Source organism: Desmodus rotundus, chromosome 12 (assembly GCF_022682495.2).
Source record: "Desmodus rotundus isolate HL8 chromosome 12, HLdesRot8A.1, whole genome shotgun sequence".
Taxonomy (NCBI): Eukaryota; Metazoa; Chordata; class Mammalia; order Chiroptera; family Phyllostomidae; genus Desmodus; species Desmodus rotundus.
In genome coordinates this window covers 19,421,899-19,445,905 of record NC_071398.1, presented here as the reverse complement: position 1 = coordinate 19,445,905, position 24,007 = coordinate 19,421,899, and the positions used below count along the sequence as shown (strand labels likewise).

At 57.1% G+C, this 24,007-nt stretch overlaps 1 protein-coding gene across 3 annotated transcripts in view; it reads right to left on the bottom strand.

The window, feature by feature from the left end:
* Positions 1–24,007, bottom strand: part of VAC14 (VAC14 component of PIKFYVE complex) — a 93,808-nt gene that overhangs the window by 44,250 nt on the left and 25,551 nt on the right. For all 3 annotated transcript variants that reach the window (XM_045191885.2, XM_024556104.3, XM_045191888.2), the window contains exons 11-13: positions 18,025–18,169; positions 17,681–17,746; positions 2,154–2,310 (exon numbers count right to left, since the gene is read on the bottom strand). In XM_045191885.2, coding sequence (XP_045047820.2) covers positions 2,154–2,310; positions 17,681–17,746; positions 18,025–18,169 — 368 coding nt within the window. The remainder of the gene's footprint in view (positions 1–2,153; positions 2,311–17,680; positions 17,747–18,024; positions 18,170–24,007) is intronic.

The window sequence follows — 24,007 nt, the reverse complement described above, 5'->3', positions numbered from 1 at the left end:
AGCTCAGAGCGTGTGGCCCTCGGCGCTGTGGGTCCTTGAAGCAGGAAACATGACTGGCTGCAGGTACGTTCTTGGTGTTCTTTCCAGGATGGAATTTCTTCCCATCTGGCACAGTTGGTTGTTTTTCTATGAATTCAGGGTGAGTCCTGGCTGATGTGAGCCAGTCTGACAGCCTTGGAGAGCTGGGGCAAGTCTTGACTGACTCAGCCTCGTTGGTGGCCCATCTGTCTTGGTGGGTGCAGGAGCTGGGGTTCAGTGTTTGCCATCCGAGCACCCTCAGCCCCTGTTCCCAAGCAGCCAAAAGGGCTTGTTGCCACGGGGCCCCACCTGGGATTCCCTGGGTCAGGCCCTCTGGCACCGGGTGCCCCCCACCCTCTCCAGCAGACCTGGGCCACCCATAGCCATTTCTGTGGCCCATCCAAAAGTAAGCAAGCATTTCAATCACGATGAGCCCCCCTCGGCAGGCCCCGGGGCGCAGTTAGGCATGCAGGGCTCCAGGGGCACTTCTCTGTGCCCCCGAGGAAGAGAAAAGCCACTGTACAGATGGAGCACAGAGTTCCGGGAGGCCAAGGTGTCTCCCTGTCCGGGGCTGTGCTGCCACAGCTTTTGGCTTCTCCCACCGAGGACAGAGGATGCTACAGCAAGGGGACCTGAAGGCTGGCATGACCCCTGCTGGTACCTTCTCCTGGCTGCTGCCACCTCTTCCAGGCAGGTATCACTGCACCCCATTCCTGCCCTCCAGGCCCCCCTCTCCTACAAAGAGCCCTCTGCTCCTCACCCTGTCATGGAGGGCCCTCCCCCCACACTGGGCCTTGGCCCCCCCACTCAACCTGTGGTTTTCCTGTCATTTGTCCTGGGGACTTCAGGTTGACCCTCCAGTGCTGACTTGGGGACCCAGGATGAAGAATGGAGTCCTGGGCTGTGGGACAGAGGGTGGGAACCTCAGCATGGGTCCTGGGTCAGGATGTGAGAGCCTCCCTAACTACGGCCTCTGACTGGCCAGAGGAAACCACTGCATCCTGGGGAAACAAGAGAAGGAAGCTGAGTTGCCATGGGAGCCCCCTTACTCCTTCCTTACTTTAGTCAGCAACAGTGGGAAACTGGGGACCAGCTGCAGGAGAGCATGCGCGGCAGTGGTAGCCTAAAGCCTGAGGGCCTACGTGGTACCCGCTACAAGGGCAGGGGTGGGGCTAGACTTTGAACGTCACCAGGAGACGTCTCCAATACATGGCCTTCTGTGCCAGCCTCGCAGCCCTGCGGTGCGGTCAGATTTGCAGGGCTTCCGTGGCTCCACCAAGCAGTGTGCCCAGGCATTCTCTGGGGCCAGCCTGGGGGGCTGCAGGAGGCAAGCTGTTGCTGAAGGGCCCCAAGTTTATTTGACACTTGGCTTCTGCATCAGAGGAGGGGCTGTCTAGGACCTTGTGCCTGGGTGTCAAGAGCCACTCAGGGGACAAAGACACACTCCAGGCAAATACCAAAGATTCACTGGTACTTTCCTACTGACTTGCATCCCTGGGCATTTCCCAGATGGTGTTGTTGGGGGGAACTGGTGTGTCTGCCTGGAAGGGAGGCACTGGGAGTTGCACTGGCCTGGGAGAAGGGCCGTCTGATGTCTAGGACGAGCTCAAAGGTGAGCCCCAGGAACGGCATGGCCACCTTCACGGCCGAGGACTGCCTGGAAACATGTCTGAATCATGCTGTCTCTTGCCTGGGCTGACTGCCATGTTCAGAGCTATTTTTAGCCTCTCGGTGAGGAAGGAAATGGCTGCCTCGTCTTCCACCTGTGAGCCCTGACTCCAAAGCCCCCGGATTCCTGACTGGGGAGATGCCGCCCCAGGGAAAGAGACGATAGCTGACTCAGATGGTTTTACGTTTAGCCAAAGGCTCAAGATGATGAAAGGTGCAGGAAGACGAGGAAAGAGGGATGTGAGAGCCTTTTACAGGGGTGAGGGGGCCGCCGGGGTGTGAGCCAGGAGGCAGCATGGCGGCAAGGTCCGCCTGCCTCTTGGAGAGTGGCCATCACTGACCCCTCACACCCTGGCAGAACTCCAGGGCCTGAGAGTGACAGCCCCGAGGACGGACCCCATCCAGGATGAGACGGAGCACTAGTGTTCCCAGGTCCCCGAGGCTGGAAGCAGCAGGGGAATACTTACTGGGAGCAGTCAGCAGGCTAGCTCTGCCAGGCGTGGGCACCTGAAGCTCTGAGGGGCTGACCCGGAGGTCAGGGCCATCGAGGGGGCCTGGGTCCTCTGTCTGGCCTGCAGGGGAGGAAGCAATTTCTGCCAACACTTCTAGATCCTTCAGGATGACCTAGGGGAGAAAGGCAGAGGATGAGGGACAAGGACCCCTATAGGCAGCTATGACGGGAGACAGAGAGCCTCTCCTCCAGGAGTGGGGAGGGGTCTGCAGAGGGCGACGGGCTGGTGAGAGGCTGTGGCTAGGACAGTGCTCAGAAGGTCCCGCACAGGACCGCACTGAAGAGGACAGGCAGGCAGCGGACAGGAGCAGCTAGAGGAAGACAGTTGGAATCTGAAGCTTGGAAGTCAGCTTTGCCACGACACTCCCCTCTGGTCCCTGGAGTGGGAATGCGAGGGACCCCGGGACGTGCGGGACGCAGGTGCCAGAGCACAGTCTGTGCAGCACACGTCGCAGGGCTCCTAGGTGGCCCGTGCCTAAACGATGACCCAGCAGTGCCCTCCAGGCCACACTTCTGGGTGTGGCAGCCATGGCCCAGCCCCCCAGTGTCACAGGACAGATCCTTCTGCAGAAGTGACACCAGGCCACAGCATGTCCTGAAGGACCCTCCGTACCTGGGCTGTGGTTCCGAGCTCCAGGACAGAAGGCTTCCTAACTTCCAGACGTGCACACACAGAAACGAGTGGAGTGAGACCCCTGGACCTGACCCCTGCCCGCCAAGTTTTCCCAAGGAGGATGCAGAGTTGAGCATAGAGAACAGTCCGAAGTGTAGGCTCAGGTCAGCACTGTGTCGCATGGTGCCCCAGGGCTGCCCCTGCAATCCAGGAAGCCCTGGACAGTGGAAGTGACACAGAGCTCCGGGCGGGCCCGGGTACCACAGCCAGCCAGCGCAATACGCTGACTACAGTCAAGGTCAAGCTGCTCCAGGGCTCTCCGCGGGATGATGAAGGCGTTCTGGAGTTAGACAGTGGCGATGGTTACACAACCTTGTCAATGTACTAAAACCCCTGCATCGTGTATTTTGAAAGGGAGAATTTTATCTCAGAAGAAATGAAAGCCACTAACCCTTCCTCAAAGCAGTTCCTGTCTCTAGGCAACTAATGTGCCAGCACCCCATCTTTCCTGCCCCAGCTGTCCCTCCCCTCCCAGGGTCCTCTCTGCAGCCTGGCACACGCAGCTGAGCTCTTTGCTTGCTGGCCTGTTCTGGCCCCACTGTCTTCTCCCGGCTGTCTGGTGTGTTTGGCATGAAGATTCCCCAATGGACAGTCACTTCACTCCTCGCCCTGTGGCAGGCACTCCAGCCGCACCCAGGTTGGACATGGCACTCACATACAGATGCCATCTCCCGGCTGTCCAACCTCGTCCTTCCCTTGTCTCTCTCCTGTGTGATTTGCTAGGTGCTGTGCTGGGGGCTGGGGCTGCAGTTGAGTCAGACTGACCCCAGCCCACGGCCTGGGGGTAGACCTACATGGTCCTGTCCTTCCGCGCATCTGGGACATTCTGACTGCTGGGCCTGCAGGGAAGGCATCCGTGCTGGCTGCAGAGCATGGCTGCTAAGCAGTCCAGGCGGATGGCAGGAGCAAGGGCTGCCTGGTTCAGGTGGAGGGCTGGAGGCCTGCGCAGGGTTAGGTCCAGATGCAGGAAGGCCCAGGCTTCGGCTGTCATTGAAAGAGGCTCCCAGAAGGCTTTCACTTCCACAATGGCAGACAAGACATAGGGGATGGGGTGGGGGGACAGACCGCAGAGCAGGGACAGTGCTGGGCTTGCTACGCGAGGGAGCAGCCTGAGCCCTGGCTCGCAGGGTGTGCGCTCTGCATTCTTGCCCTTCCAAGCAAGTCACTGTCTAAAGGTGAGGGAGGCGAAGGAGACCAGGGAGGCCGGGAGGGGGGAGTCACTTGTTCAAAATAAACAGTGAGGCAAGACGCCAGCCAACTGTGCCTCGAAAAGTTAAACACAGGGCTACCACTGAAAACACGTCCACACAAACTTCCACAGGAACGTGCACGGTGGCATCGTGCATCAGAGCCAGCAAGTGGAAACAACTCAAACGCCCCCCAACTGCTAAATGGGGGGCAGCACGTGGCACATGCATGCCCGAACGCCACCCGGCGATACTAAGGACCGAAGTGCCGATGCATGCCACAACACGGGCGGCCCCCAGAAACCACTGCTGAGTGAGAAGCCAGACGCATGAGCCACACAGGGCCCGACGCTTCCATTTCCGTGAAACGTCCAGAACAGGCAGGTCCACAGAGATAGGAAGTAAATTAGTGGCTACCAGAGGCTGGAGGAGGGAGACATGAGGATTGACTGCTAACGGGTACAGGGTTTCTTTTGGGGGCGACGGACGTGTTCTAGAATTAGACGGTGGTGATGGCTGCACAGCCCTGTTTGCAAAGTATACTTTAAAAGAGTGAATTTTATGGTATGTGGAGCCTATCTCAAAAAACACCCCAACAAGTCAAAACCCCAAATTGACACCCTAGTTCCCAATCCAATGGTACTTGCTGAGCAATATGCTCTTACTCTGCCCATGGCCCCAGGTGGGGAACCCTCGCTGACCCCCCAGTGATCTCACCCCTGGTTCAGACTCACAGGAGAGCCAGTGGGGGGGGTGTCAAGGAGGCAAGCCATGTGTCTTTCAGCTCTTGGCGCTTGCCAGCCCCTCCCCCCAGGCCTGGCTCTGCGGTGCACAGAAGCACTCCTCCTCCAGGCAGCGGGCCTGGCAATCAAATGCAGCAAGTAAGAAAAGCACAAGGAAGCTGGGACCAGGCCAGCACTCGGGCTAGATCCCAACCCCGGGAGGGCCACACTGACCCACACCATGCTAATGGCAGATGCCGATTTCCCAGTCAGGAAAGATGCTTAGCAGCAGCCCCTGAGAGGCCTCGCTCTTCCCGTGAGATGTCTCCACACTCTGGCCCCAGGGCCAGACGGCAGGAGAAGGGGGAGAGGCCAGAGGAGGAAGCTGTCTTTGCTCTCAGCCAGCCAACATTCACACCCCAACTGTCCTCAGTCTCACCTTACACGTGGTCACATGCTCAAGGTGACAGGGAGTACACTTCACCCTCAGCTCTGGTCCCCACACTGGAGCACCAGTCAGCTTCACCCCCACAACCCCCTCCCCCAGCGTCTACTGAGTGCCAGCTGTGGTCAGGGGCCTGTGCTGGTTGGAGGAGATGCAAGGCCAACAGGACAGGACTCTTAGCAGGTCACGTACTGGTGGGGAAGGGGCAGTAGACACTGGCAGTGCAGCACAGGTGCCACCGGAGACAGCACTCGGCCCAAGGGGTGCTGGTCTCCTCACGTATGCAAGGTTATCATGAAGGTTAGAGCTGACCCTTCATGCACCACTTGTCACAGGACTGTTGGTGCCACGGCGACAGGGCTGGTGGCCCTGGCATAGGGACTGGGCTGGGACAGCGGCGCACACATAGAGGGCTTCAGACTTGACTCCCCACCAGAGAATCTGCATCGTGCCTCTCTGTGCGGCCTCCTGTGTCCCACTGGAGAGTGAGGGCAGCAAAGCTGCATATTTTACGTTTTGAATCCTCTTATTTTAGGAAGTTTAACACCAAATGGCAAATGAATGCAAATTACACTTCAGTCGCACAATTAAAGCCAGAAATGTTGCCTACAGGTTTCGGGCAATCCCAGCCACTCCCCTTGTGCTTACATATCAAAAGATGTTTCTCTGGTCCCCAGGAGCTGGCAAAAAGGCCAGAGTCCTGCCAGGGGTGATGCCACGGGTATGCGGTGTGCACACACGTGCACTGCCCTTCCACTCCCTTAAAGCGAGAGCCGGAGACCAGCACCACCATGTCCTTCAGCCTCCTACAGGCCAGAGGGGGAAGGGGCTGTCACAATGGAGGGCAAGGGACGTCTTGAAGAGGGGAGTTGGGAGTCTGTGGAGTGCCACTCCGGGGCTTCGAGATGGTTGACATCCAGGCTTACTGGCCTTCCCCCAGGTGACCAGCAGACCCCACTCAGCCCAGGAGTTGAACTTGAGGCTTCAGATCAACACTCCTGATGCAGGCCTAGGCCAGGACTCTGCCTCAGGAGCCAGAAGAGGTCCCTGTGAGAGAAAGGCCCTGGGAGGCAATGTCAACAGGGGGCCTGGGCAACAGAGGGGCCACCCTCCCACTGGATGCGGCTGAGTCTCTGTGTGGAGCCAGGGTGTTGAGGCACCTGCTTAAAGCCTGGAAGAAAGGCCCTGAGCTGGAGACATGCCGCTTGGCCTCTAGAAATGGATCTCGCCCTCCTTCCAATGAGCAGGCTGGCTGGGCCCATGCCTGTGCTGGCCTGGAATCCTGGCTCCCAGAACGGGCAAGGCTCAAAGCAGGAGGAAGCCACACCAATTAGTATGCACTACACAGCATTTTGCAAAATGAATATAAAACACTTGTGCTTTCTTTTTGTGTGAGAAAAAGGAGGAGGAAAGAGAGGGAGGGAGGAAGGTTACAAGAAAGCAATATTCTGCAGGAACAGGAGGGCATGCCGTTACCATGGCAACGGGTGGGGTGGGGGGGTGGGGAAGCCACATCAGCTGGCCCCTCATCCTGCAGTAGAGCTGGCCACCCCAGAATGAAAGGGTCAGTAGCAACTGGGTGTCAAAAACATGTGACAAAGCAACTCTGAGGGAAGGCTGCAGGGGTGATGGTGGGGGCTTCACCCCCTCTGTGGCTTGGGGAGCAAAAACAAGGAAGCCCTTTCTTGTAGGAGGTGCCTTGACACCAGCGAAGAGCACTTTCCGTGCGAGAGGGGAGTCATCTGGATGGAGGGAGCCACTGCAGGCTGTCACCACACTGCATTCCAGCAAGTCAGGGACAGTCTCTCTGGGACGGTGGCTGTTTCCCTTCCTTCTCTTAGTGGCCTGTACACAGGCACTCCCTGTCCCAACACCTGGTCCAGAGACGAGCCCTGGAAAACCCCTCATGGTAGGAGGTTCCTTCTCCTGGCCCCCTAGGTGCTCCTGGCTGTTCCTTCACTACCTGGGAGCAGCTGGAGACCCATCCTCGCCTCGCACCGGGACTCCTGACCGCGAAGTCCCAGGGCGAGGCGTGGGCAGACGTTGGAGGAATACTTGCTGACCTGCAGTGCCGGGCAGGAAATGGAAGATGGATGGCTCCGAATAGCTCCTGCCAAGGGGATGGATGCAGCCGCCGCCCACTTCTCTCTCCTCATTTATCTCTAAGAAACTTTTGTCAAAAGTTTGGGTAGGCCACCGGTCAGCTGATTATGCCCCAGATGTCCTCTGGCTCAGCCTTCCAGCCCTGTGAGCAGTGAAGGAAATCCCTAAGCGGGGCCCTCTCCGGTCCTGGCCAAGAGGAAGCTGCGAGAGTGCTTCCAAGGGACACATTTGGTGCTGGCAGGGAGGTGAATCCAGGCTAAGGGCCCTGGAGGCCGAGGTGTGGCCAGTGCAGCCACCGTCTCCCAGAGCGGTGGGGCGGCACCGCCTGAGATCTGGGTCAGGTCAGGTACTCCTGACCCTTGGATGTGGAGCTGAGAGGAAGGGCAGAGGCACGGAAGTGTGGGGCCCTCGGCTTCCCCCACAAGGAGCCTCCTGAGTCCACAGCTGCATACAGAATGGCTCCCATGACTGGTGGAAGTGGCCAGAAGACAGAGCCTCAGAAGCCAGGCTGATGTCCCAGGAGGGGTCACCCGTGGAGCACTGGAAGCAGGCACCAGGACTGGGGGCCCCTGCCCAGATGCAGCAGTGCAGGGCAGCAACCAGGCCCCAGCCTGGGAACGGGCAGCGCTCTCAGGCAACCTTTTGGTGACCACAGGGCGGAGCAGGCCATGCCCAGCATCTCCCGTGTGCCTGGGGAGGGCCCCCAGCCCTGCCTCCTGCCAACAGCAAGGAAAGCACTGCCAGAACACTCACATGCAGGGTGGGAGAGGGTGGCTTAGGTGTGGACCTACTTCACCTCCCACTGAAAAAAAATCACTCTGACTCAAAACCTTTTGTTTTAGTAAAGTGAAATCAATTTAAAAAGAAAAAGAAGAAGAATTACGCCTGGGTTTGGGCGGCTGGCCCTGGAGCGCACGCCTTCAGGGTTGGGGTTGCTTTCTCTTTCCCTTCCCTCCCTGCCTCCGTTTTTTAAATTTTTAATAAAATCTGAAATCCTTCCCTGAGTGCCTAGTTCAGTGCCATATATGCAAAAAACACGCAAAAGGCCTACACTTAATGCTTCTGCTTAAGTTCCACTGAGGTGGTAACAGCTGGGTTCTGCAGCTTAAAACATTCCAGCCGCCATCCCTCAGAGGCCAGCCCAGGGCCAGGCAACTTGGTTTCCTGACACCACCCCCCTTCTCCTCTCCCCTTCCCTCCTACCCCACAGGGTCTCCTTCCAGCGGGTGCCAGCCATTGCTCATTTGCATCATACCATGAGGGTGTACTCTCGGTTACAAATGCTCCCTACGGGGAAGGGCAAGTGCTGGGGGCAGAGCAGCACACACCGTCATAGCTGGGTTACCAGGCGATGAGCCGAGGGGCCAGCTGTCTCCAGGGCACCCGTCCCTGGCAACCAGAACAGTGCAGGCTCCCTGGTCTCCTGCCTGCCTCCAGATCCCCACTTACTCCCAGGGCATTTGAAAGCTGTGTGGAACCCTGGGTGAGAAGGCAGACTCTCCTCCAGGCCTGGCTTCTTGTCTGTTCCACAGGGCCAGGCCCAGCAGGGGAGGACCCAGGAGCGTGGGGCAGGCCCAGCGGGATCAGCTCTCCATCCTCCCCACGTCCTACTTGTTCACTTTCTCATAAAATGTTTCTGAGTGCCTGCTATGTGCTGGACAAAGCCTCTGTCCCCGCAGAGTGTGACAAGGGCTATGAGAGGGCACCGGGGACTACTGACACGGACGGGGACCTGGCTGGCCTTGATGTGCAGGAGTGGGGTGTGTGACCAACAATGCTTCATGGAGCATCGAAGCTGAGCTCTTGACCAAGCTGACTTCACCTCTCTGAGTCTCGGCTTCCTCCTGGGGGAGTGGGGGACACAGGAGAGCCACCGTGGAAGGCCGTGCGCAGATGAACTGAGACCGCGCACGTTCAATGACGTCCAGCGTGGGCTCCGGCAGGGAGGAAGCGAATGCTGGGTGGGTGGTAGGTCTTCCTGTCAGCAGTGGGAATGACACGACCTCAGCATCACTGCACTGCCCAAACCTGCCCCCACCGTGGCCTTGGGGACTGTCAGCAGAACTTTGTCAGGAAATTCAGCTCATTCAACTGTGGCATTGCCAGAGGAGAAAAATCGACATATATCTTGGGAGAAATTTTAGTTTCTGAAGATGCCATCAACACTGGGTAGGGTGAGGGGTGAGGACAGGTGTTCTGGTCGGGCCACCACCCTGAGGCCTTCGGAGGGAGGACAGAAGGGTTGAGAGCTGGGGCAGGGCCCTAGGATTCCAGCAGGATATTAACGTGGGTCCCCACCTGCGGTTCTCAACCAGAGACGGGCAAGAAAATCACCTGGGAACGTGTGGAAAGCACCAGCACCCAGGCAGCAAGGCCCTGCCTGAGGGAACAGCCCAGGGGCTCCAGGCTGAGGCCCACATGGCTGCATTCTCAGAAGCCCCAGAGGATTCTGACGGCTGCCCTGCTTGGGGCGGCCCTGCTGTAGGGCTCTGCCCAGCTGCCCTTAGTGGAATCACTCTTGTGCTGACGGGCCCTACTTGGGGAAGTAAGCCTCCCTTTGCCCACCCTGCTCAGTCCCACCTCTGTCTTCATCAGGAGCCCGGATGGGCCAGGCAGCAGGCACCCCCACCCCCCAGCTCAATCCACTGACGCCAGTTACTGAGCTGGCTCTGGGTCCGTACTTGCTCATCACTGGAAGGAATCCAGACAGGGATAAATACCAGAAACACACCCGGCACACAAACCTGCCTTCCCCAGAGCTTGAACACCGCAGGGCCAACTGCAGTTACTGTGGGTCCTCCCTTCACTCAAGGGTGGCTGAAGAGGGAAGCAGAGAGCAGACCCACAGAAGGAGGACAAGAGCAGAGGCCCTCTCCCCAGGCATGACTCTGGGACTGATCCCCTGCTGCTCCCTCTCCTCCCAGCCAGGGCTCTTTTCAGAAGACCGAAGTCCTCTCAGGACCCCTAGCGGTGACTGCCAGCGCCTCTGCTGGGCTGTGGGGGCCTGGGTGTCTTGGGGGACTGTGACTGGGGTCCCACCTCTCTCCCTTGCTGCAGGTCAGCCACAGGGAGAGATGAGTGGACAAGGGTTCCGTGTCCTTGGCAGGACCCCCGGAAGGTGGCAGCAGGGAAAGGGTCCACGCCTCTCTTTTCTGGGACGTTCCTGCCGGGGCCCAGCTCGTCCCCCCACCTGGGGTGGGCCGTTGGCAAGGAGAACCAGTTCTGAGCCCTGACATCTACCCCTCGGCTCTCTGGGGTGGCAGCTGGCCCAACCATGCCAGCTGACTATGAAGAAGTCTTCAGAATTGAGGGGTTGTTTTGGTTTGTTCTGGAGAGTCGATGGAATGAAAATTGGAATGACATAGAAACTGAGGCAAGGATATGAGAAGGAGAAACAAGCCCGTTCTTACGGAAGGCCATCCACTCCTGAGCAGGCTGCATTGATATTCTGGGGAAGGAGCCAGGACCACACAAAGCTGGAGCTGGATGGGGCCGATGCAATCCAGTCCAGCAAATTTTAGGGAAGAAGACTGAGATGAGGAGATGCTGTGGACTTGCTGGTCTCACAGTGCAGGGTGCGTGGACCGAAGGCCTGTCCTGGAGGGGCTGGACGGGAGCCGGGGCCTGGGTCAGTGTGCCGCCCGGGCAACTTCTGGGGCAGGTCGGGGCCAACTGCTCAGAGAGAAGGCGCCTGGAGAACTGCAGCCCAGCCAAAGACAAAACGCCGTGAACGCTATGGCAGGGGCTGGCCTGGTAAAGCAGTGCCCAAACCGCTGGACACCCTGCTCTGCAGTGAGGTCGACCTTGCGTGGGGCTTTAGATGTTCTAGAATCAGACAGACATGATGCTCAGTTCTGGCTCCTGCCGGTGTGACCTTGGGGAAGTTCTCTCCTCATGCCTGAATCTCCTTTTATGTCAAACCGGGGGAAATTAAAATCACAGCAGGAGTGCTGGCAGACTCGTTAAGGCAATAGATGCAAAGCACCCCAAACAGCGCAGCCACCTCATGCACTTCGGTTTCTGCCCTCTCCTCCCAGTCCCCTCCCAGACACGTGGGGACGGATGCAGCGCCCACCGTGGTTTCCGAGCGAAGCCAGCAGTGGGGGTGTTGGACGGGCTGTCATCGGCTCTCACAGCTGCCCTCAAACGAAGGGACCGCTAATGAAGTGAGCGCCCTCATTTCTGGGGCAGACATGGAGGGATGGCCGACTTCTAGCAGTACACCCTCCCTCCTGGTAGCCCCGTTCACCTCAGACCATGAGAAGACGAATCTATGGGGACTCAGAGCCTCCCCCACGATTCCTCACAGCACAACTGTCAGGTGTGGGGCCTCCCCCAGGTGGGAGCCATGCTGAAGTCCCTGTTGTCACTAATGAAATCCCCGGAAAGCAGAGAGATGAGCCTCCGGGCCCAGCCGACCCACCCACCAGACCAAAGTAACAAGCGACCCTGGGGAAAAGTCAGGGGACACGATGGGACAACGGGGCGCTGCTCCCTGAGACAGGAAGCCAAAGGCAGCTCGCCCCAGGCTGCTCTGGGCCTGGGCTCAGGTGGCCGGTCAGGGGTGGATGACCCCAGAGCTGTCCTGCTCACCTCTTACACGAGTCTCAACCTGTCTGTCATTTGGGCATCAGCTTGGCCAAACCTCTCTCCCTCCAGAGGTTTGAGTGCCTCTTCAGTTCTGCGCCGTTTCTCCTGGGACCTGGACTAGGAAAACAAATGAAGTCCTAGCCCCTTCCCCCAAAGCCAACCATCCCTCAAATACAGCCGTGGGAGACCCCCCTGCTGGGGGGTGGGGGGTGGAATGCCTTCAGACAGTGGGTTGATGGGCAGAGTTTCACACTCAAAAGAAAGAGCTCATGGCCCCTCCTCCCTCAGGACTCAGCACAGGCTGGAGCCGCCCTCGGGCTGCCGCCCCACAGGTCTGGGCCATTCTGAGATGCACCCTGAGCCCGAGGACAGCGTACGTCACTCACTGCTCCTGTGGTGTACTTCCAGGACTTTTGTGGGTGCCTCCAAATCACTGCCCAGACCCACCCCGCGACCAGGCCTCCTGAGCCACGGCTGCGCAGCACACTGGGTGTGACGTTGGTGCGCTCTCCTCCTTGTTCTTCAGCCTCCTGAGCCGCAGACGTGGGCACTGCTGTGAACAACGCCCTCACGTCCTACCCTCCCAGCTTTTCTAGAAAGGTGGTCCTCATTCTCTCTTTTCTGCTCCTGCCCCAGTCACGTTAGCTGCAAACTCCCATCGGCAATTTCTCTTCATGGTTACTCTGAAACTAGGGGAGAGGAAGCGGGGCTTCTTCTAGGAGGGGAACATCTGCTCTAAGTTTAAGGACACCCCAGGTCTGAGATGTTGAGCAAAATCTGGGGAGGCTGCTCCTGGAGCAATTCTGGATCTCGATGGGAGATGCAGGTTTTGCTTCTGAGCAGGAGTCTGTGGCAGAGAGAGGCCCTGATGCAGGTCCTCTGCCAACGATGCCGTTTCCCTCCTTTCCCTGGAACCCGGGCAGCTAGCTGGGAGCTTTTCCACCTGCGAAGCAACGAACACTACCTGCTGACCATGGCCTGCTCCCACATCGGGCAGCTCCACCTCGGGGGTGCTGGGGGGCTGGGGCGTAGGCTGCGAAGAGGAGGAAGTACAGAGAAGGGCTCTGGTCCTGCTGCCTGCTGCTGTTCCCTTTGTTCTTTCTAAGGTTTGCAGATGGGTGATGAGCCCCCAAACACCCTGCCCGCCCTGCCCATCTGCATGGGGCCTGTGTGGTCCTAAAGGCAGGTGGGGGCACAGGACAGAGACCAGCTTCTACTCCAGCTTTTGCTGCAAAAGCCGAGGCAGGAAGGCTCTGGGGCACCACAGGGCCCACCTTCCTGATTTCAGCGTGTCTCTGCTGTCGGGCCCCTCACAGAAATGACTACCAGCCTCAGAGGGGCCACGCTCACCACCGGTTTGCGGGTACTGGGCCCTGTGCGAAGCATTGTACACCCAGTCAGTCCCCTTTGGTCCTCATGACCAACCTGGGAGGGTGGATCCACCATTACTCCTGGTTTTTGAATAAGGAAGCTAGGCTCGGAGAGGCTAGGTCACTTGTTCAAGGCCAACCAACTAATCAGCGACAGAGCCAGGGTCTGGACTCTGGGACTTCCTGACCCCAGAGCCCCCACTCTGCACCACCAGGCTGCACGGCCACTGGAGAGGAAGTTACCAGAAAGGAATGCCATTCCAAACCACAACAAAAATACAAAATACCAAAAGTAAAGTTCCTAACGAATAAGACCTACAAAAGTACCCTAAGACTACCCGTTTCTCAAACCAGGGAGGCTGCACTCCCTGCCCACGGTCCCTGGAGCGAAGGGATAGGTTCGGGGTCAGGGCGGGGGGCCAACCACCTGATGCTACGTTCAGTCAGGGCGGAACCAGACTCCTTCCAGGTCCCTTCTAAGACTGAGTTCTTTTTGTTTTTTAGTTCTACATTTTTGTTTGTTTGTTTTAAATAGACTTTATGTTTGATAGGTGCACAGCTACACTGAACGGGAGGCGCAGCATTCCCACATGCCCTTCCCCGGGCACAGCCTCTGCCATCATCGGCGTCCCCCGCCGCGGGGGTGGCAATTGATAAACCTACACTGACGCCGTCATCATTCTCGACAGTCCGGAGTTCATATTCGGAGTCGCTCCTGGTGTGCGTTCTGTGTTTGGGCAGATATATAATGACCCGTACCCACCATTACACCCTGAGGAGTTTAAATGTGGGATGGGAGGAAGTTGTGCTTGGGAGGGGGGAGGGGGGAGGGGTAAGGACTGACCGGAGGGCCAGCCACAGCATCAGGTACAGGAGCGCTAGGTCAGGACGCCGCAGGCTCAGGAGGCAGCCGACAACGGCATCCTCCCCATCCTCCTGGCAGGGGAAGGGGCAGTCCCAACTCCCTGCCAGGGTCCAGCAGGAAGCTCTGGGAATGCTCCCTGCATTCCACGCTGTTGAATCAGGAAGTACTGTCACTTAAAAACAAGTAATTGGATCTTTAGCTAATGGAAGGATTTCTATTCTGGTGCCAAGAATATCAATTTGACACTGCAAATTCCTTCTGACGAAAGGGATTTTCAGATAGTCTGCAAGGAGCAGGCGGTGCGGAGCAAACTGCCACTTACCCTGAACAACAGAAAAGCAGAGACAACTGAGGATGCCAGACGGGTGTCGACTCCCAAGCTGTCACTGGGATAGAACTGAGGAACAATGACAGACAAGACATCCCTACGAGGCCTCATGCCAATGGGACTGTGGGACACGCTGGAGGGGCAGAGCCCGGTCTCTGAAGCCCTGCCCCACCCTGCGCCCAGCTCTTGCATCATTAACACCTGCGGATACTCTGTCCCGAGGCCAGTGGCTCTCACCAAGGGCGAGAAACGTGGGTTTGTCACAATCATACTGGGAGAGAAAAACATCTGCAAGAAGATGATGACTCTAATGTCCCCAATACAAAGAGTTTCTAGAAATCAACAAGAAAAGTGGACAAAGGGTCTGGAGGCTGAAGGGAGAGCTTTTTCAGAATATACACCCCTTGCCACACCAAACAACTCTTCTCAAAAACCTGTGGAACAAGAGAAGGTGGCCAGAAGCGGGAATGATTATTCAATCAGATATGAGATCTCCATCTCCCCAGCTGGTTCTGACGGGCAGCGAGGGCACACAGGGGAAATGCCAGCATAGTAGCTATATGATGAGAAGGATGGGCTTCGGGCTCAAACAGGTGTGGTTTGGAGTTCGCTCCACCACTTCCTAGCTGTGCGCAAGTTACTTCACCTCCTCAGGCCTAGGAAAAAGTACCCCCCACAGCACGGCTGAGGCCTCTGTGAGCACTGTTGAGTGAGGACACCGCATAGTCCCCAGCACAGTAACGACTTCACACGAGTCAGCTGTTCCAGAGAATCCCCCAAGACATGGGGTAAGCTGGGCCGCGAGGCCCCCGGGCCGGATGGAAGGACCTTCGCAGGGGCTGTTACATCCATTAGACTCTGTGAAGCCTTTAGTAGGAAGGGGCCTCCCCCCACCCCCCGTTTGGCTGTGGTCTGATTTGATTGAATGGCCTTCAGGGTCCTGTACCCCAGGGAGCTCTGATTTTATATCAGGGCTGTGTTTGGAAATAATGGGAAAACTCAGCAGAGAGCTTTTTCTAGATATCCTAGAAAGGAAGCTGCAGGAGAACAGGGACTTTTGTCTTGTGTGTGGCTGTCTGTCCACTGCCAAGTACACAGTAAGCCCTCAAAGTCGCCAAAGAGATTCGGCAGGGGACACTTAGGAATGTGATTCCGGTGAAGCAGCAGGATGTGGCAGAAGCAGGACTCCCCACTGATTATCGAGGTCCCCAAACCCTTCCCCTGGAGATGGGAAAGCAGGGACTTTACCCCCGTTACAGCAGCACTCCCCCACCCCCCACCCGAGACTGTCCCCAGGAGCAGCTGCAATCCTATCCGCACCGGAGACCCAACAGATGTGCCCCAAAGCCCAGCCAGCATTTGGAGCCCCAGCAAATGGAGTCCGCACAGCCTCGACCTGAACAGAGCTGTTCAATGGACTGCGTCTCCTCCCGCTCCCTTTAAATGCACACGCACACAAAACCAATGCGAGCAGAGAGTTGGATGGGATTAAACAACTCAATTTAAAGGACTGAAAACTCAGCTGCTTCCAGCGAAGTCCTAGGGAAGGAACCAATCAGCAAAGTTCTCTTCCTTTTTGTACTGAATGAGGGTTGTGACTGTGCAGTGAGTCACTCTCAACTCAGGCAGAACCGGGCCAAGTCCACCTGGGCCTGGCACTGCAGTGGGCGGTGGGGGAGAGGGAAGAGATGTGTGTGTGCACACGTGCGTGTGTGCTTGCACGTGGTGTGCGTATGTGGCGGGCAGGCAGCAGGGGCCAAGGGCAGATTCTCAGACCATCTGTTCTGGATTTTTCTGGAAACGCCGAGTACCTTAGAGGACCTAGAGGCAGACATCTACTTGTCCGCATCCCTTTTCAGCGCAGGTTTAGGCTGCAGGACAGCTTCCCCGAGCCCCACACAAGCCTGGTCCAAGCCCAGGGAGGACCGTGGTGCCTCACTCCACAGGAAGTTGTGAGCCATGCCCCTCTCCTTTCCCCAGCCTCCAGGCCTTGCCCACCCCCACGTTCCCACTGCCCATGGACTATAGCTCTGCCTGGAGCTCACAGCTGCCCAGAACCTGGAAGAGGGGAGGAGAGGAGCCCAGGCACAGCAGCCAGCACCCGATGTGCAGCCTGGAGCTGGCATGGGCAGAGAGATGGGATGCCACCCTGGCAAATGGTAACGCCCAGCTGCAAACCCTGCCCCTGAAAAAGAACTCATCTACCCTAACTCCATGGAATGGGGTGCTGCTAAGAATGGTATGGGGAAAGGTGGTGTGTAGCTGGAGGAGCCCCCAGATGGCAGAATAACCCAGGGGCCAGCTCTCCCCAACTCTCCCGGCCAGCTTCCCACTCAGGGTTACTCTGTTGCTGGGATCTGGACCAGCTTCTCCCCTTTGCACCAGCAGCTCTTGGTGATCCCAACAAAGCAAAGCTGAGGGGTCCAATGTCAAACTCAAGGTCAAGTGGCGTCCAGCTAAAATGAACACCACAACCAGCACTCACGGAGTGCTCAGCGTGCGCCCAGCATGGCACCTAAGCATCTTGTGTAGAGCATTTCATTCTCACAACCCGTGTGCTCTTAATACCCCACTCAGCCTGGAAGAAAAGAGGTGCAGAGTCAGGAAGTGACTTGCTCAAGTTCAGGCAGTGAAGCAGGGCCAGACCTTGCACTCACACCTCAGCCACAGTGGCGCTCCCCACTGTCACTCTCCACTGCCTTCCAGGGACCAGGAGTTGCCTGTGCAGACTGGTCGCCTGGCGAATGCTCTGACCCAGTGTGCTCTTGAGAAGGGCCAGCAGAGGAGGCATGCTCATTCCCAAAGCCAAGAGCAGCAAACACAGCTTTTCCTCTAAAGCAGGGGTTCCCCACCATTTTGGAACCAGGGACTGGTTTCATGGGAGACAATTTTTCCAAGGACTGGGTGGGGTGGGAGGGATGGCATCAGGATGACTCAAGCACATTACATTCAAGCTCACCTCCTGCTGTGCGACCAGCTCCTGACAGCCCCGGACTGGTCCGGGGTACCTGTCCTCAGCCCAGAGGTTGGGGACCCCTGCTCTAAAGGGCGTATCTTACCAGGTATAAGGAACAGGGAACTTTTGGGGTGTTGATTTAAGAGAACACCAAACAAGCACCTCTACATTAGGAGATCCCATCAGTCATTCAAAAGTGGAGGCCAGGAAACCACTGTCATGGAACGTCCTATTGTGGACCTACCTCATCGGACTCGTCCGATAGCGTCTGCAGGAGGATGGGGAAGAGGCTGTCCGTGTGCCGGAACATCTGCAGAGGGGAGGGGAGGGTGCCCGTGAGGCTCTCCCTCGCTCCAGGCCTGGGCTCAGCTGGGACGGCGCCCCTGCATGAGCCGCCTTCCCCTGCTCCCCCAGACACCAAGGGTTCCTCGAGCATCTGTCACCCCTCTGCACATCACGGTTTCCCCAGAACCGCAATCAGTGATCCAAACCCCACCAAGCACGGGCAGGCCCTTGAAAGGCAAGGTGGGAATGGAAAAGGCCCCTGGCTTGGAGAGACCTACTGGGCCCGTGGACCTCGGGGCTCACCTTCCGGGGGGTCTTGATGTAGAGGTGGTAAAGCCACTTCAGCACGGCAATCCTGGTCATCATCCCGATGGCCATGTCACTGAGGTGGCAGTTCAGGACCTGCACGATCCCATCGAGGTGGAGGGCGACTGGGGCCCTTTCTGTGCTGTGGGCAAGACCAGGAGTTGAAGCCACTGGAGCCCTGCCCACCAAACCTAGCACCACCCTGGCCCTGCACCAGAACCTCCCTGAGGGGTTGCTTCTCTCCCACGTGGCGGGGTGAGGGCCAGGCTGCTGGATGCCCACTGCTTCCCTGTTCTTTACCAGCACTAGTCTGGCTTTGACAGTAGAAAACCTCTCCAGTGTCATTGAGCTGGGCCCCAGCAGACCTCAGGGCTGCAAGGCCATTCAGTCCAGACCCTTTCTGATAAAACAAAACCACCACGTCCGGAAAGTCCAGGGAAAGGCCCTGCTAACACCCCTGCCACCCCAGGACCTTCCCAAGGCCCCTGACAAACATTTCTCAAGTGAGGCCCGGGATCGTGGCTTTTTCTCTGCCATACTCCAGGGCACTCAGCCCAGAGTTCAGCCTGGTTGAGGAGCCCTGAGAGCTGCCTCGGAAGCTCTAAAGTTCTTGTTAGTTGGGGAAGTCGGCCTCTGCCTATGAGAAGTGGAGCTGTTCAGAATGGGCTTTGCTCCAGGGTGGCACAGGCTCCTGGCTTTACCGACCGAAGCTTTGCGTGTCTCCAGGCAGAGTCTCCTGCTGGGCAGCCCTGAGAGGGCAGGGTGCTGCTGGGACACCGACCCCCACCCTCTGCCCAAAGCACGGGGCCCAGGCAGAGACTGGTGTTTTGGGGGATGGGGATGGCATGGGCAGAAGACCTGAGGATGCCAGGGAGGGGCTGCTCTCCTGGCAGTGCATTGCACTGTATTCGTACAAAGGGGCCATGACCGGTGTGGATGGGGCTGCAATTCTCTGAGGACTGGGCCAGGCGCTTCAGTTGCCGCCAGTACAAAATGGTCTTTCGTGGTATTTCCAGGCTGCTCAATTATTTATTTGCATCAGGAACTCCATGCCTGTGTTTTTTCCTAATTCGCCTGTAGCCTCTTTGAGGCTCATTTGATGTGAATTCCTAAAGGGCATCATTCTGAGCTCTGTAACTGCTAAACGGAACTGCTACTTAATATGGTCTGATGATTCCCCACGGTGCTCATTTCGGGGGCTACAGCGGGTACTTCTATCCTCTGGTAGCGCAAAGGGCTGAGCCTCTGGCCAGGGCTGCCACTGAGATTTCCACGGGAGCCTTGTGGCTGGAAGTTCTTGGGGTCAGCCGAGGATGTCCGCCATCTAGGCCCTTCGGAGCCTGAGCTTACAGGGAAGTGCCGCATGGACAGACGAGTCGGGCAGTGCACGGGCTGCTACCAGCGTCCGTCTCAGCCCCTCTCACGCTCACTGTCCAAGGGAAATACAATGTGAGCCGCACATGGAATTTTATGTGCTCTGGTTTTATATTAAAAAGTAAAAAGGAACAGGGGAAATGATTTTTAATGATACATTTTAATTAACCTAACATACCCCAAATGCGGTCATTTCAGCATATAACTGGTATGAAGTCAATATACAGATCACTAATGAGATAATTCTTTCCCCTGGTGCCCTAGTCTTTGAAGCCCAGCGTGCACTTCATGGTGACAGCACGCTCGTGCAGACCGGCCGCGCAGCCCGTGGGGGGAGCCGCGTGCGGGGGCTCGCTGACGATTTCCTAGTCGTTTCCTCTCCCTGCCAGGATCTACCTACTGTCTTATCTCCAATCCCACTTTTCCCCATCCTGCTGGCTTCTCCCTGGGCCAGAAGGGTCCCGGGGCTGAAGGAGCTCGAGGAGCCTCCCATAGCCAAGGCCTTACCAAAGCCGGAGCTCGGAGGCCCTGGGGAGTGAAGAGAAACCCGCCGCTGCCTATTCTTTCCCAGCTCCCTGAGCCTGAGGCCAGGCCTCGGCACATCCCTTTCCCCAGCAGGAGCGGCGGGGCGCCCCAGCCGTGAAGGAGCAGAGCACCCCGTGCCTGGCAGTCACTGCCTGCCACGTTCTTGGTTAAATGACCCTCCTGGGAGGAAGGCCTTGTTTTTACTTTCCAGGGGACCCAGGGCTGCACTGACCTAGCACTGGCCCATCCTGAGCTGCTAGTGGGGAGGAAGGCAGGGCCAAGCCCAGTTCCTGCTTCTTCACTCCCTGGATCAGGCCCAGTGGTGTGTCTGACCTGGGGCTGGGGGGCAACGCGGGGCGGGGGGGCAGATGCAGGGCTCTGATAACGATGATGATGGAGGTACCGGAAATGACAGCTCACATTTCTTGGCTAAATAACCTGTGTCAGGCACAGCTCTGAGCTCTGTACCGACAGAGCCTCATTTACTTTCCTGAGGCCAATGACAATGTTATTCCCATTCTGGAGATGAGGAAATTGAAGCACACCGACATTAGGTAATCTGTCCTAGGTTACCTAGCCAGGAAGTGGTGGGGCTGGCAGCTGGAATTTGAGCAGTCAGTCTGAGTTCAGACTGGCCTCACTGACCACATGGCCCTGCCTCCTAAAGGGCCAGGCTCAGGGAGGGTCCTTGGTGGCATCAATTCTAACTGTCCCCTGGCAGGCGCAGCAGAATGCCAGCCCCGGGTGGTGCATTTTCTCATCAGGAGGGCAGACAAAGTCTCCATTAGGGAGAAAGGACACTGGGGAAGCCTTGCGCGGGTCTCTGTTCTGTGGGGGGCACTCCAAACCTAGTGGCCCAAAGATGCCAGGCTAGACGGGCCCTTGGCCAGCCGGGCTCCTTAATTCATAGTGGTCCTGAGATGCTCCTGGCCGGCTCAGTGTCTCTGAGGGCAGAAAGCAAGGGCCAGCCCAGGATGGTACCTCCCTCAGGTGGCACTGTGTCAGGGCCAAATAACAAGGAAGGATTTCAAGGAGCCGGTGTGTGAACTGGCAGTATCTAGTGGACTAAGCATCTCTGATTTTCCCATGGCAAATGCCAGCGGCAGCACACCTCCCAGACACGGGAACCTTCAGACTGCTGGTGGGGTCGGTGTCAACCACAACTATTAACTGAAAGGAGCTCGTGGCTCATGTAACCTGACCCTTCAATGCACAGGTGAGGACACAGACTGAGGCTGAGAGACAGTCTAGACCATCCACGGCTGGGAGGTCACGCACAAAGAACTCACTTCTCAGCTGGAGACACTCTCCCTGGGTCTCACTTCCCTCCACTGGCTGGAGGTGAAGGTCAAGGGAAGCAGGCACACACCAGGAGGTTGATCTCAGCTCCCAGGAAAGGGAGAACTGATGATCCCACCTGCCTCCCAGGAAGCAGCTCTGGGCTGCCCCACCAGGTGGGGCGGGCTGCTGTGTGCTGGGCTCTGAGCATGCCCGGGGCGGAGCCAGGACCCTGGAAGCCTGGGCCCTGCTGAGAGAGTGCATGCTCCATGGCTGCTCAGCGCCTGAGCTGCTGGTCTGGGGCCTGAGATGGTGCACCCTCCACCCTGGTTCACCTTACTCGAAGAGAACAGAAGGGAGCTCATTCACAATTTAAAATACATTTCTGCATGGGTTCCAAAAAGTCTAGACTAGTCACTCTTGGGGCTTCTGAGCTATTTCAAGGTGTCTGCAAAGCCCCATTTCCAGTGAGCATTTTTTCATAAAGCATCTCCTAACAAACAAACGTCTTACTCGTACATGTGCTGCAATTTCCAAATGCAAGGCGCTATCGTGGCTATTAAAACACCTGTGTACTAAATAATGCTTCTGATACTACCAATAAACAGTGACCAATTCCAGTGGTTCGCGCCCTCAGCAAGGCAGCCCCTTATTTCTGTAATGTCTAACTCTTCGTAGTACTCATGTGTCACAGCTGTAATCAAATTAAAAGGAAGATAAATTTTAAAGAAGTTGTTTCTGACTTCACATTTTTTGTATAAAAGACCATTATGACTTCTTCAGTCAGCAGATGCTGAAAGTTGGGAAGCACCAATCTCTAGACCTGCCTGCCTGCCTCCTGTGTGGGACCACCGGCTTCCCTGGGAGACCCGCGCTGAGTGTCAGCAGCGACACCACGGCCCTCGGCAGCAGAGCGGAGGCCTGCTCACACGGCAGCGCCTGTCCAGGGCTCCTGTGTCAGGTGAGTTAAAGAGGCTGGTATGCAAAGCTCTGCAACTCTCCAGCTATGAATAATAAAGGTTAAATGTGTGGGCTTTCATGTCAGACAGACCAAGCCTGAAGTCCAACGTGGCCAACTGATTAGCTGAATGACTTTGGGCAAGAAGTTTACCTCTCTGGGCCTGTTTTCTCATTTGTAAAATGGGGATAATAACGAGGTTCTTGTCACAGTTGTAGCTAGAGTGTGTAAAGTGCTTTCTGTGTGCCAGGCCCCATTCTATGATCTTTTCCTATCTCAGGTCATTAAGCTCCAGACCTCTATGAAGTCGGTACCATCCTTACACTCAGTTTGCAGAGGAGTAAGCTGAGGCAGGGAGAGGTTAAGCTACTTGCCCAGGGCCGCACAGCCAGGCATGGAGGAGGCAGGATGTGAGCCCTGAAAGCGGGACTCCACCACTCAGAGCATTCACAAGAGCTGAGGCCCCTGCCTGGTGCACATAAGCATGAGGCGGGGGAGGGGGGTGCTGTCCCTGGCGGAGCAGGACAATCCCCTACAGCCCAGGTTACAGTGGTAAGTCCGCAATAGGCCTTTCCACGGCCAGTTTTGTCCCTTTCCCTCATCTACCCTCACAGGGCTGCCAGAGGGCCTTCTAAGTCACGGGTGTGCTCCCTCATTCCCTCCTGTGCTGCGGGCTCCCACGGCCTTCAGAACAGAAGTACATCTCCTCTGCAGGACACACCATTCTCCCTGCATCTCCATGCAGACCTCTCCCCCGAGTTTCAGAGCCCACTACCCAAACCTGCGCATGGGGTTGCTCTGAGCCACCCCGAACAGAGCTCCTGACTGCCCCACTCACACACCTGTCCCTCCTTCCAGCGTGGGAAATGACACCAGGATACCCTGCTTTGGCTCAAGCCCCAAACCTAGAACTTATTCTTTCTCTCATTTTTCTCCTTTCACTCCTTCCCATTAGCAAATTCTGTCAGTTTTACTTTCAAAACAGATTCAGATCCATACAACTTCCTCCCTATTTTGCCACCTCTTCAGTCAGAGCCTTTACCCCTCTTAACCAGGCTGCACCCACCCGGGTCCTTCCTACTTGTGTTCCCTGCACAGTCGCTCCCGATCTCCGGTCCCTCCCAGCCCTACAGTGGAGACACCACTAATGACCCCGTGGGGTTTCAACATGAGCAAAATCTAATCGTGCGACACCAAGTACCTGGCACAGCAAGGGCCTGGCAGCGCTCACCCCGAGCGTTCACTGCTGTCAGCCACTACTCCAGCCTCAGCTCTGGCCCCCCGCACCCTCTGAGTCCCCTGCCACAGCAACCCCTGCCCTTTCTGGCAACTTCCTGGTTGTCTCTCTGCCTCCCCACAGACAGCCTCAAGGTCAGGTGCCTCTCAGGGGCCATCTCTCTAGCTTGGAACCTGGAGAGTTGGATACAGGCAGGTGCTCTGGGGCATGTGACAACTGAAAACAAACGAATGAGTAATGCAGGCTGGCTGGCTCCCACGGTTCGCGAGTGGTCCTAAGAGGAGTCCATGTTTATAACCGCTACTTGCCTCCCCTGGCAACATGCACAGGGGCCCTTAGATAAGAATAATTTTGAACTGATATAAAAGGAGGAGAGATACTAAAGGTCTGGGGAGAACAGAGCCTCCCGGGTTGAATGCCCATTTTCCCTTTATGAGCGACGCTGCCCAGGGCCGAGTTCCAAGGGAAGGAACCCACAGCAGGAGAACCGCCACCCATTCCAGCCCCACCAGTGTCAATTCTACCCAAAGAAAAAGCGAGATGGGCCAGGGGGCTCAGACCAGGAGACAGCACATGACGATTCCTTCCCCAGGGGAATGCCATCCCCC